This window comes from Meleagris gallopavo, chromosome 1 (assembly GCF_000146605.3).
Source record: "Meleagris gallopavo isolate NT-WF06-2002-E0010 breed Aviagen turkey brand Nicholas breeding stock chromosome 1, Turkey_5.1, whole genome shotgun sequence".
Classification (NCBI taxonomy): domain Eukaryota; kingdom Metazoa; phylum Chordata; class Aves; order Galliformes; family Phasianidae; genus Meleagris; species Meleagris gallopavo.
Genome location: NC_015011.2, coordinates 35,324,784 through 35,337,639, shown reverse-complemented (window position 1 = coordinate 35,337,639; position 12,856 = coordinate 35,324,784). Strand labels below are relative to the sequence as shown.

Here is a 12,856-nt window from a genome sequence, read left to right as displayed (position 1 = left end):
ACGCCCAGGTCCCTCTCTGCAGAGCTCCTCTCCACGCAGCTCATCCCCCAGCCTGTATTGGTGCATGCAATTATTCCTCCCTAGGTGTAAGACCCTACACTTGCTTTTGTTGAACCTCATCCGGTTTCTTACTGCCCAGCTCTCCAGCCTGTCCAGGTCTCGCTGAATGGCAGCACAGCCTTCAGGCGTGTCAGCCAATCCTCCCAACTTCGTATCATCAGCAAACTTGCTGAGGGTGGCCACTATCCCCTCATCAAGGACCTCTGAGCTGTTATATGCTTGTTGTTATGATGTTTTAAGAAGTACTGAGAAGATTTCCTTTCTTTTCACCTATTCAGTGCCAGAGTCAGTGAAGGAACTGACTCTTAGTAACAGAAGCACAGAAGATCTGCAGGTAACCTGGTCAAAGGCTGAGGGTGATGTTGATAAATATGAGATTCAGCTCCTCTACAATGATATGAAGATCTTCCCACCCATTTTCCTTGGGAACAACATCGAGGAGTGTTGGTTCACAGCTCTGACCCCAGGACGTCTATACAAAATTCTTGTCTTGACAATCAGTGGAGATGCACAACGTGCTACTTTCATAGAAGGCCTGACAAGTAAGAAGGAATGTGGTATTTAGAACTTGTGTTGGGACATTTGATGCACAGAAAATCAAGGCTGAGCCATGATCTTATTTGAGCTCCTGTAACACATCATGAACATGGGAGATTTCACTGAAAACCACTCTAGTACATCAGTATTGAAATGTCAGTGTTAGGGTTTCTTTTATTTTCATGCATGCCAGTTGTTTGCTTAGTATCTCTAGCTAAATCAATTAAGCTGTTTTACATCTCTGTTTACCTACCAACAATGTGTAGGTGAGATTTTAACTGCAAAATGGGTAACTAATTAAACACAAAGGGCTTTGATTTTTCTCAATGTCTGTGAAGTATCATTGTAAAAAGAGGGAGCTTATCCATTTAAAGGAATGTTAAAACATTTTTTTTTCTTTTTGACCTACTTAAATTTTCTTTACTATTGCTATAAACACATGGAGTTGCTTTTCTGTGACATCACAGTCCTACATAAATATTTTCAGCTTTACTTGTGTTTACCCGTGAGTTACTTGTATTCATAAATGCTCTTTGTACTCTGAAGTGTTTATTGTAGTCATAAAAAAAAATAGGACTCAAAAACTTGAATGAACCAGGAACTTTGTGAGCAGGTGTCTTTGTGTTCTTTTTTATTTATTTTCAGTTCCAAGTGCAGTGAGAAACATACACGTTTCACCTAATGGTATGACAGACAGCCTGAAAGTGAACTGGACACCTGGAAGTGGAGATGTTGATTCCTACACAGTGACTATATTTCAGCAAAACCATCAGCTTGATTCCAGGAGTGTCTCCAAAGATGTCTCTGAGCACACATTTCATGATTTGGAAGCTGGGGAGCAGTACCGGGTGGTGGTGCAATCGAACAGTGGTGCCTTACACAACAGCTTAGCAGCTTTTGGGAGAACGAGTAAGTTTCTTTTGAGATGAGGAGCAAGTAACTTTTTATCTTCCCAGAAGCTACTCGGGTGTAATTCCATTAATGCCATTGAGAACTCTTACTGAGTAGCTTTACCTGGGTAAATGTGTGTGGGATTCAGATTCACAGCCCAAAATGTGTCTTTTTAGGAAGAACGAAATTTCATCTCTACCCGGTCTTGTGCTTGTATCCATCCAGTATATGCATCTGCAAGACTCACTGCAAATACTGTGTGCCAGCAGTGGTCAAAATTGTTAAGACAATATGATGCCCAAAAATACCGCTTGTCATGACATAAAAGCAGAGGAACAATTTGTTTTAAATCCACCTTCTCTGTTATGTACCAAAATGTTTACTGTGGCCTTAACTTCTGTGCAGCAGTGGCTAGTTCATATTTCCTATTTTGTGCCACTATTTTGAACCAATTTACCACTTCTTGTTTTTCAGTTCTTTTCCATAATATCTTTCTTGTCCATTTCGGCTAGTCAGTTTTTGGTCATGCTCCATCTCATCCATCTCACTCTTTTCATGATAATTTAAGTGTATAATTTGCTCTTTGTGCCACCTCAGATATCCATGATGCTCTGTAGCTGTATCTATGTCTAGGAATTATTTACTTTTGCATATATGTGCACAGACACCCATCTCTTTTCTCATGAATGAATATACAAGTTTATAAAGATAGTTTTAATTAATTACTCAGAATTGTGTACTGCATGGTCCATATTTCATCTGGTAATGTTCACATTTAATTGTTGCTTCTAGTTCCCGCCTCTGTCCAGGAATTATTAGCTGATCATGCTTACAGCAGTCATTCCTTGTTACTAACCTGGCAGAAAGCTCCTGGTGTAGCTGAAAGATACGACATTCTGCTCTTGAATGAGCAAGGAGTCCTCCTGAGCAACAAATCAGAGCCAGCTACTGCCAAACAGCACAAATTTGAAGATTTGTTACCTGGCAAGAAGTACAAAATACATGTTTTGACAGTCAGTGGCGGACTCTTCAGTAAACGAGCAGAAACTGTTGGGCGAACAGGTAATTATAATATCTCAGTTTATATATAGTTTCCTTAGTATGATAACATTAAATACATGAATCGTCTGTGTATCTTGATACTGAAAATCTTTGCGTAAGAGCAACTCCATTGTTTACGCACTATTTTTCCTGTTATATACTTCATATGTATATCTGAAATTTGTTTGCATAATAAGGTAGCCACAGTTTCACAGTAAGAATGCTATACCAAGCAGTGAAGTACCTCCCTCAGTCTGTCCATTATGGAATGACCTGAATTCTCGATTGTTATAAAGTTTCTCATTCACAGTCTCAGGGCTCTTAGCACAGGTTTTGATGTGAACATGCACCTTTAAACTTTGAGCCAAGCCTTGCAGTCTTTATTCTAGTAAAGCTTTTTGTAGAAATTAAAGGACAGTTCTGTGAGCATAGGCCAGAGAACAGACGGAATGGGAAATCCAAATATTGTATTGGAGAAACTCAGTGGCACCTCATAAACGCTCTTCCCTTGTTTTTGAAAGTTGCTGTTGACATTACTTGGCTACTTGTGGCTTAACTGAAATGTATTACAGCCATGAGCCATTACTTATTAAAGATTCAGCTTAGTGGATAGACACCTTGATACTTACCCTTGCATTTATCCTTCTTTTCAGTTCCAGCAGCTGTCACAAATCTGAAGGTCACAGAGAATACCACTGACCAATTGTCCTTCAGCTGGACCACCTCACAAGGGGAGCTTGATTCGTATGACATCTTCCTGTACAACCCAGACAAGTCCCTTCACGACAGGATTTCAGGAGAGCAGCACCTTCAGCAGTGTTCATTCCAGAACTTGCGGCAAGGCAGGATGTATCGAATGGTGATTGTTACCCACAGTGGAGACCTCTCTAATGAATCATCTGTCTTTGGGAGAACAGGTAAGGACATGTAAGAAAATCTGCCTCTGGTGCAGTGCTCACAAGAGCATCCGTTGAGCTAGTCTGAGTGTGGTGTTCGTGCTAGATTAGGGCAACTGTTAGAAGTATCAATATTTTCTTACACATGAAGAGCATTAGAGAGGTAAGAAGAAAAATTCTGGGCGGTGTGTTTACAAAAGGAAAAATGTAGCAGAAAAGTTTTGTTATCTGCACTGTACAATAGTCACCAGGTACTGAGGTCAGGAGATGGGTATCGCAGTATGTGATGTGTAAGCTTTAAAGGAGAACACCTGTCTTCCACTCAAAAAGCAACGCTGGTCTGTAAGTGAAAAGGCAAAAAGGCAAAGAAAGTAGGATTACTAGAGTAGGCTGTCTACCAGTGAAATAAATCTTGTTTCCCATGAGGAGTTCTGGCTGCAGCTCCACATTTTCTCACATTTTCACATGGGAAGCAGTTCCCTTAGCAGCTCTAGCAGACCTGACATCTCTGAAATCTTTCTTTATCCTCTAAGCCACTGCATGGTAACATCTGTGTACCACTGCTTCTGAACAACAGCAGACTTTCTTCAGCTGCCTCAGAATCGGATGTTTCCAGATACTGACTAGGAGAAAGCTGCTTAACATTTGCAAAACCATCTGTTATGAACATTTCCACCCCTTCTGGGGACAGTGGAAGATCCAAATAAGAAAGCAAACTGTTGAGATTTACTTCTGAAGCTTCCTAGGGTTTTGGCCAACTGTGCTGCCTGTCTAGATTGTTACATGGCTGTCATTACATGAAACCATTATATCTGTATCTAAGGATAAGGTCTCTTTTGTCTTGTTTCTTCTCCTCTGCAAGGATGTTCTCTGTAAAGTAATATCCACCCCCTTTTTTCAGCACCGGCTCCAGTTGTTGGTCTCAAGGCATCCAACAGAAACATGACAGACAGTCTGTGGTTCACCTGGAGTCCAGCAGCAGGAGATGTTGACTTTTATGAGTTCAATCTTTACAACCCAAATGGGACGCAGAAAGAGTCATTGCAGGGGAAAGACCTGAAAGAGTGGTATTTCCAGGGGCTTGTTCCTGGCAGAAAGTACACTCTGGTTGTAGTGACTCACAGTGGTGACCTGATCAATACAGCAAATGCTGAAGGAAGAACAGGTAAGACCCAAAAGCTCTGAAATTTTTGATTAGTCATATCTATCAGGATTCATATCGTTTCACAACTATGCAACAGCCATTTTCTGAGGAACAATTTGTTATAGGAGTCACTGAAGATCTAAAAGATAAAGGACATCTGAGAGGATATTAAACCTGTGATTTTGTTCAGCACTGTTTTTCACAAAACCACAAGATGGTTTATGTGGGAAGGGATCCCTGGTGATCCAACTGTCTTGCTCAAGCATTGCCACCTAGAGCAGTTATTTCTTTCAAAGATTTAAGAATATGTCATGGTTCTGGAAGTAACCAGATGGTGTGCACCATCAGCACAGTGTAGTGACTGGCTGTGTACTCAGGATGACATCAACCATATTGTGATGCGTGAAGAAAATAATAGATGTTTCATCTTCTTTGTTCTGTGTAAAAGTTTGGTAAGAATCAGTCTCTTTTTTTATTTTATTTTTGTGTAGCACCCAGCCCTCCTAACGCTGTGTCGTTCACTGATGTTGCAAACACTTCTCTATCAGTCACATGGCTGGGTCCTCCAGACTGGACAGACTATGATGATTTTGAGTTGCAGTGGCTCCCGAAGGATCCCCTCACAGTATTCAATCCCTACAGCAGCAGCAAATCAAAAGTACGCATCATCTACGGCCTGCGACCTGGAAGGCTCTATAAGTTCAGTGTCAGAACGGTCAGTGGTGACAGCTGGAAGACATACAGTCAGTCACAGTCTGAAAGTGTGAGAACCAGTAAGTAATTATATCCGTTGCACCCTAACACTCAGCTGGAGAAGTTGCAAAGCTGTTAAATCTTACTAGTTCCTTTCACAGTCAGTAATTTCCATTAATAAATTCATGAGTGACTGACGATGAATTCTGCTGAACTCTAAAGTAATCCCTTGCTGTGTGCAAGGTCAAGTGTTTAAAGATTGAAAACAGGCATACATTTGCAAACGTCATATCTAGAGCAGAACTGCGTGGTTGCAGAGTCTGAATCAGTCAGTTTCAGGGATAAAAGAAGGCTGAATAACCAAACTTCTCTGATACTAAGGACAGTAGAACATTGAAATCATCAGTTTCTGAACAGTTGCAGAGGATGAATGGAACCCTGCTGTACTTATTTAAAACTGGTGTTTTGTTGTTCTGCATTTCTGGCAGTCAGTGCTTGTGGATCTTCATCAACTCTAGCTGTCTTTAGAAGCCTCAGCAGTAGACTCATTTGTAGAAGTGACCTAGAATTGTAAAAATAAATAACAGCCTTGGAAACTTTCATATCACATGGGGTCACATGTCACACCTATGTTTACTAAGCTAATAGCTCTTTAGACTTCATTCATTATAGTAACTAAAAATGACAATATAGTTTTCACCTGTACTTGACTGCTTAAATGTAGGTAGGTGCCCACCATCTGAAGGAGAAATCCCATTTTTGGTACATGTCATGTTCTGTGATATTCCAGTATTACATGGACAAAGCATACTTCTCTGGTATGCTTTACCAATAAAGACACACCACATCCTACCCAGCAAACCAGATCAGTCATAAAATAATAGTATCAGTACTGACTGAAACTGATAATCAGGTGTAACCTCCAAATAAAGTGCAGTACAGTATTAGAAATCCATTGCTTTGCAGAGTTTCTCTTAATGCTGAAAACAAACAAAACTACTTGCTAAATTTTAATTACTAAAACTTCATAAATCTGCTGAAGCCAGTGTCACTAGCTCCAATTTCAGATGGCTGAAGTGAGTTAGCCTGCCTTGCCTAATAATCAGGAAGTGCACATCTATGGGAGAGAGGAATTCTGGCTCCTGGCCTCCTGCTCTGATTATGTGGTTGATGTTGAATCTAGGAATGCTACCTGAGCCACAGGGTGAGTGTTTGATGCCCGTCCCTTTTCTCACTGATTTTAAATTTCTCCACATTTCTGTAGAACCAGACAAGATTCAAAGTCTTCATTGTCGGCCCCAGACTTCTACTGCCATTGCATGTTCCTGGACTCCTCCTGATTCTGACTTTGATGGATATAGTGTTGAGTGCAAAAAACTGGACACTCGGGAAGTGGAATTTTCTAAAAGGATAGAAAAAGACAAAACTCTGCTCAATATAATGACCCTTGTTCCCCACAAACGCTACCTAGTGTCCATCAAGGTGCATTCTGCAGACATGACAAGTGAAGTAGTTGAAGACAGCACCATCACAATGATTGACCGTAAGTCGAATGCAGAATTGCTGTGAAAGGAGACAGTGAGCAGCAATAAGCCACTGCTTGTGTTGGTTACAAGTTGAACTCCACAATGGCCAGTGCATGAGACTTTTAGTTATATCTCTTAGCTCCACCCCATGGAAACACAGCTCTTCTAAAAATTACAGCCTCGCTTTATAGAATTAAGAGGCTTAACTAAGCACCATAAAAACGTGAATTTTTGGTTCTTTTTCCTGTCTGAAACCTTTTGAAGTTCAGCCACCTGCTTATGTGTTTGAAGTGGTTTTTTTCTGTACGCGCAATCAAATTGCAGTGGAACAGATTTTTAAATCATTCCACAATGTAGATCTTTAAAATCCCTGCTACTTTGCTTTGCATTTTAGTTCTGCTATGCTACTATTTAAGGTATAGTTTTCTATCATACAAAGAACACTTACTGAAGAAATTCTGCAATCAGTCTGCAAAGTGGTATTCTGTAGTTCAATGCTGTGTCTGACTCAGTGCTGTTCATTTGGAAAGAGAAACAAATTTAGATGCTTAAAATAGGTAACTTCCTGTAGTGAGTGGGCTAACTGGCTTCCATATACCTGGTTTAAACTCGTGTCATCTTTAGCAGCTGCAAATTCTGATTTCATAGATTTAACAAGACTTTGATGCATTTCCAAGTGGGTTTCTGCAGGAATTCCTACTGAGGAGCTGCCACTGTTATTATGGTTGACTCACCATTGGCTTGTTTCGTCCTTTGGCAGTTTCCCTGTGGGAGGTGAAGGCATTTTCTTGACTGCAAAAGAATATCATCAGAAACTTGGGTCCAGTCATCTGAACTTTATTCAAAATTGCATTTCCTTTGCTAGGTATAGCTCACAGCAAATACAAAGATAATGCTTTTCCTTGTTTTTTTCTTTTTTTTTTCATTTCTCAGGTCCCCCTCAGCCACCTCCAGACATTCGAGTAAACAAAAAAGAGGTGCTGATTACCAAATCCTCCATTAACTTTACTTTTAACTGCAGCTGGTTTAGTGATACTAATGGAGCTGTGAAGTACTTTACTGTGGTTGTCAGAGAGGCTGATGGTAAGTATCATTTAATACCATTCTCTCTATAGCCAATAGGCTATAAATCATATATGATTTACATGTACACCCTCATCACTACACAGCAAAATAATTTCTTGTATAATTGCTGAGTTTCACTGAAGGGCTCCCTAACCTTAGATTTTAAGCAGTCTTCCTCTCAGAGGGTTAGTGGCAACTGCAGAGCCTAGCCAAAAGCAGTAGTTAGATTCTGTACTCTAGGAGATACTGTCATATAAGATCAGAAAGTTTCCACAGCAGAAGACTTATATTGGATGATGGATGCCATTGAGAGTGAACATAGAATAAACTGCCTTGTTGTGCCCAGATCTCAAAAAGAAGTTTAGTTGAAAGGGGAACAGGAGGGGAGTCAACAAACAGGAGGGGAGTCAACTCTTTGAAAGGGTTGATAAATGCAGGACAAGGGGAAATGGTTTTAAGTTGAGGGAGGGGAGAGTTAGCTTGGATGTCGGGGAAATTCTTTACAGAGAGAGTGGTGAGGTGCTGGCACAGGCTGCCCAGAGAGGCTGTGGATGCCCCGTCCCTGGAGATGTTCAAGACCAGATTGGACGGGGCTCTGGGCAGCCTGGTCTAGTATTAAATGGGGAGGTTGGTGGCCCTGCCTGTGGCAGGGGGTTGGAGATTCGTGATCCTTGAAGTCCCTTCCAACCCTGGCCATTCTGTGATTCTGTAGTTCACCTATATGTGACGACGCAAATGGATGTCTTGACAGTTAATACTGGTTTTAGAAGCAGCTTCATGTATCGGTACATTGGTATTTTATGATTCTTGATGAAGTTTCTTAAGATGTCTGTTCATCAGTTCTTAGGTAAATGAAACAGAGGAAATATTTCCACTATCTACTTTGTCATGCTTGAGCAGTTTATAGAGCAGTTTATAGAAAGGGACTACTCATTGCCAGGCTTTTGCCTACTCATGTCTTCTACATGCTATTGCAAGATTTCTTTCAGCAGACTCCTGTCATTTCCTGTGCATTTTTTCTCTGCACACAGTAGACCACTGTTGTCAATTTGTGGGATTTTTTTTTACCTGCTTTTCCTCCAGGAAAGGCTCAAAAATTGTATAATAAGGATTTAGTCCATGAACACTGAGTCTCTAATTGTGTTAATGGCTGTGGTGTGTAAACCTTCTTTCTTTCTTTCTCTGCACATGATGTAGGTAGTGAAGGACCAAAGCCTGATGAGCAGCACCCATTACCTTCCTATCTGGAGTACAAGCACAATGACTCCATACGCATCTATCAGACAAATTATTTTGCCAGTAGATGTGCTGAAAACCCTGACAGTGATTATAAAAGCTTTGACATTAAGCTCGGAGGAGAAATGGAAAATCTGGGAGGAAAGTGTGATCCGGATCAGCAAAAATTCTGCGATGGACCCCTGAAGCCTCGGACTGCTTATAGGTGAGATTTATGTTGGTAACCGTGCTCTGTCACATTATTAGGCATAGTGCTGAGTGCCTGATACACTTGAGCTTCTGAAGATTAATAACTGGGTTGTATAATGTTCCTTATGTTTCACATCATAATTTATAAAAGCTTTATCCCTGCCCCTTTCCATAGATACAAACCATACTTTCATTAGCATAGGAATGATACCATTAATTAACGCATAGTATGTTTCTTTATTTCCTTTTGGTTAAGACCTTTCCTACAGTTAGTAAATATCTTTTTAGAAACACAAAGTCATTTAAGTCAGAAGATGATATAACAAGAGAAAGCAAGAACGCTACACTGAGTTTATTTAGCACTATGTACTCACACAAGTCCTTTGGGACAAGGTAGAAAATTGTGCAGGTTGGTCTAATCTGTGCCACAGTTCAGAGGCTCCAGAGTTAAAACTGGGTTTGCTGTAGGATATAGAAGAGCACTACTACCAAGACCAGGCTTAGGAGTTGAACAGGCTGTGAAACCTGATCCAGGTTTATAAATATCTGAGGTGTGGCGGCCATAGCGGTGAGGCCAGTCTCTTTTCAGTGGTACGTGGAGACAGGACGAGGGGAAACGGACATAAGCTGCAGCACAGGAAGTTTTGCACGAATGTGCGTAAGAACTTCTTCACGGTGAGGGTGACGGAGCACTGGAACAGGCTGCCCAGGGAGGTTGTGGAGTCTCCTTCTCTGGAGATATTCAAGTCTCGCCTGGACGCCTACCTGTGCGACCTGGTGTAGGGAACCTGCTTTGGCAGGGGGGTTGGACTCGATGATCTCTAGAGGTCCCTTCCAACCCCTACAATTCTGTGATTCTGTGATTCTGTGAAACCAAATATGAGCTCCAGTGCAGTTCAGTCACACCCTTCTTGCAGGCAAACACTCTGCCAAGAGATCTGCAAGATGCTTACCAGACAGTGACATGAACAGAAGGCACATGCCAAGCAGTGCACATCATGCCTCTCAGCTTCTTCACAGCCATTAACACATTGCTGTGGATCTCCTACCACTCTGTTCTCATTAAGGCACATTTCCCTAAAATTCAGTTTAGGAAATACTAATATTACCCAGAGAACGAAGAGGATTGTAACATTTCTCCATTAACACAGCCTACCTACACGAAGGGAATGCATCTCCACTCTGAAAAGTGTTTCTGAATCCTCTCACCACTGCAGCTCCTGCTGACCCTGTCTCCAGATGCTGTCAGGCTGTGTGTGCCAGCAGCAGGAGCCCCATTCCTGACCTCAAGGGTACTTCCATCTGTGATAGCTGGATTGGGATTTACATCACCCAGCTGTGGTACTTATCTAACGCACCTGTTTTAAGAGCAGCCTGTGGTCAATGGAAATTTTTTAGTTATCTCTAAGAGACAAGTCATTTCTTATCTGAATCTTTTATTTTTCCATGGTTGACTGAACATCTGATAAACTTAAGTAGTAACTGTAAACTGTACTGGTTTTTTTTAGGATCAGCATACGGGCTTTTACCCAGCTCTTCAGTGAAGACCCAAAGGAACTTCCTCAACCACTCTTTGCAGACACCTTCTTCTCTTTACCAATCACTACAGAGGCAGGTTAGTTTCAAGCTTGCTTTTCAGTCATTGTAGCAAGTGATTATATATTGCAACTCAAAACACTCTGGTATCCAGATCTGTTTGGAAGGAGTGGAACAAAGCCACTTGTTTTTGTCATGCAGTGTCCTAAGATATACTTTGAAATAAGGTAGAAGCTGTGGCTTATCTATGGCCATTATTTGCCATGGATAAGCCATGAATTTGAAAATTAAAGGGTCTGCTTGATGGAGCTGCTGACAGCAGAGAAAAGGGTGAATTCTCAGTGATGTTGTCACCAAGAAAGCTTCAAAGTACAAGATAACCAAATTCCTATCTGATGGTGCTGTGCTTACTTTTACTGTGGTTGGGAGTGAAATGTTTTGCTTAACATTTAGAAAAAAATTAGGACAGAAAACCAAGGCCTAGTTTAGTTGTTCAGACACTTTGAATTCCTTTAATTTAACCATTTCCTCTAGCTAACAGTGACATATTCTCTGGGCATTGGTGATTCTTTGATTCTTCATGTATTTTCTTCAAAATATATATGTGTAAATACACTATTTTGTTTCTAGAGCCTCTCTTTGGAGTTATTGAAGGTGTGAGCGCTGGTTTGTTTCTAATTGTGATGTTAGTGGCTGTTACTGCTTTATTTGTCTGCAGACAGAAAGTTAGGTAAGTAGAATCCTTTTATCAGCCTGTTATGAGATCAGGTCAAGCTATTTTGATATAAAAAATGCACTGAACTATTAAAGAGATAATACCTGTACACGCCAGTATTTCCCATCTAGAATTAAATGGGGAGGTTGGTGGCCCTGCGTGTGACAGGGGGGTTGGAGATTCATGATCCTTGAGGTCCCTTCCAACACTGGCCATTCTGTAACTATCGAACGAATGACTTAAATATCAAGAGGTGAATATATTCTTGATAGGGTTTTCAAACATCTACTGATATTTATAAGAATCGTCTCGTAAAGGGTCTCTGCAACCTCTTTTCATTAGGAGTCTGAATTTTTCTGAAAAAAATGGCATAACATACAAACTCAGTATCTTTTGTAAAAAATGAAATGTTTCAAATTATTTTCATAACCATTTTATATGGGAAGTTCCTGGAACTGTTTGTTTAGACTTTGTTATTTCAGTTCAAAAATCTTAAAGTGTGACACTACCTCAGTGTCCATACTATTAGTTCAAACTTCTCAGTTTTCTGTTGATTATAGTTGTATATTTCACATCAGAGATGGATTTTAAATAGTGAATTTTGAATACATTTTTAAAAAGCAAAATACTGCCACAACTTTGAAAAATGCTTTATCTGTTGAAACCATTTTGCATGACTGAAACAGCATTGCTGATAGGAAATAGGATGCCCTCCTTAATGATATGCTGTACTGGGACCATTTCAGATGAGGAACCAAGTCTTAGAATCATAGAATCACTCAGGTTGGAAAAAACCTTAAAGATCATCGAGTCCAACCACAACCCGACATACAACCCTAACCAACAACCCTCCGCTAAATCATGTCCCTGAGCACCACATCCAAACAGTTTTTAAACACATCCAGGGATGGTGACTCAACCACCTCCCTGGAGACCCTATTCCAGTGCTTAACAACCCTTTCAGTAAAGAAGTTTTTCCTAATATCCAACCTAGACTTACCCTATAGCCTGTTCACTCACTACTTTAAGTCATACTGATGGCAGTTCTTAGCAGTGTTGCACTGTAATGGTAAAACAGAAGTGAAAATAACTTATTTTTTGTTCCAGCAATGGCCATGAGAGACCTACAGCAAGGCTGAGCATTCGCAGGGACAAACCACTGGCAGTCCATCTGAACTTGGGGCAAAAAGGGTAACATCATCAGTTTTGTTTCTAAGAGCAATATTTTAACATGGCGTCATGGATGAGCGGCCCAATTTTGTCACTAATAAAATGTTTCTTTTTCTTTTAATATTATTTCTAGGAACCGGAAAACTTCCAGGTAAAA

The 12,856-nt window shown here is 40.6% G+C and overlaps 1 protein-coding gene across 1 annotated transcript in view; it reads left to right on the top strand.

Annotated features, from left to right (window-relative positions):
- Window positions 1-12,856, top strand: part of PTPRB (protein tyrosine phosphatase receptor type B) — a 66,633-nt gene that overhangs the window by 38,684 nt on the left and 15,093 nt on the right. The window contains 13 exon segments of the mRNA XM_019611264.1: window positions 339-602; window positions 1,243-1,506; window positions 2,281-2,550; window positions 3,183-3,446; window positions 4,327-4,590; window positions 5,061-5,342; window positions 6,527-6,805; window positions 7,722-7,871; window positions 9,051-9,294; window positions 10,787-10,893; window positions 11,445-11,544; window positions 12,637-12,720; window positions 12,833-12,849. Coding sequence (XP_019466809.1) covers window positions 339-602; window positions 1,243-1,506; window positions 2,281-2,550; window positions 3,183-3,446; window positions 4,327-4,590; window positions 5,061-5,342; window positions 6,527-6,805; window positions 7,722-7,871; window positions 9,051-9,294; window positions 10,787-10,893; window positions 11,445-11,544; window positions 12,637-12,720; window positions 12,833-12,849 — 2,589 coding nt within the window.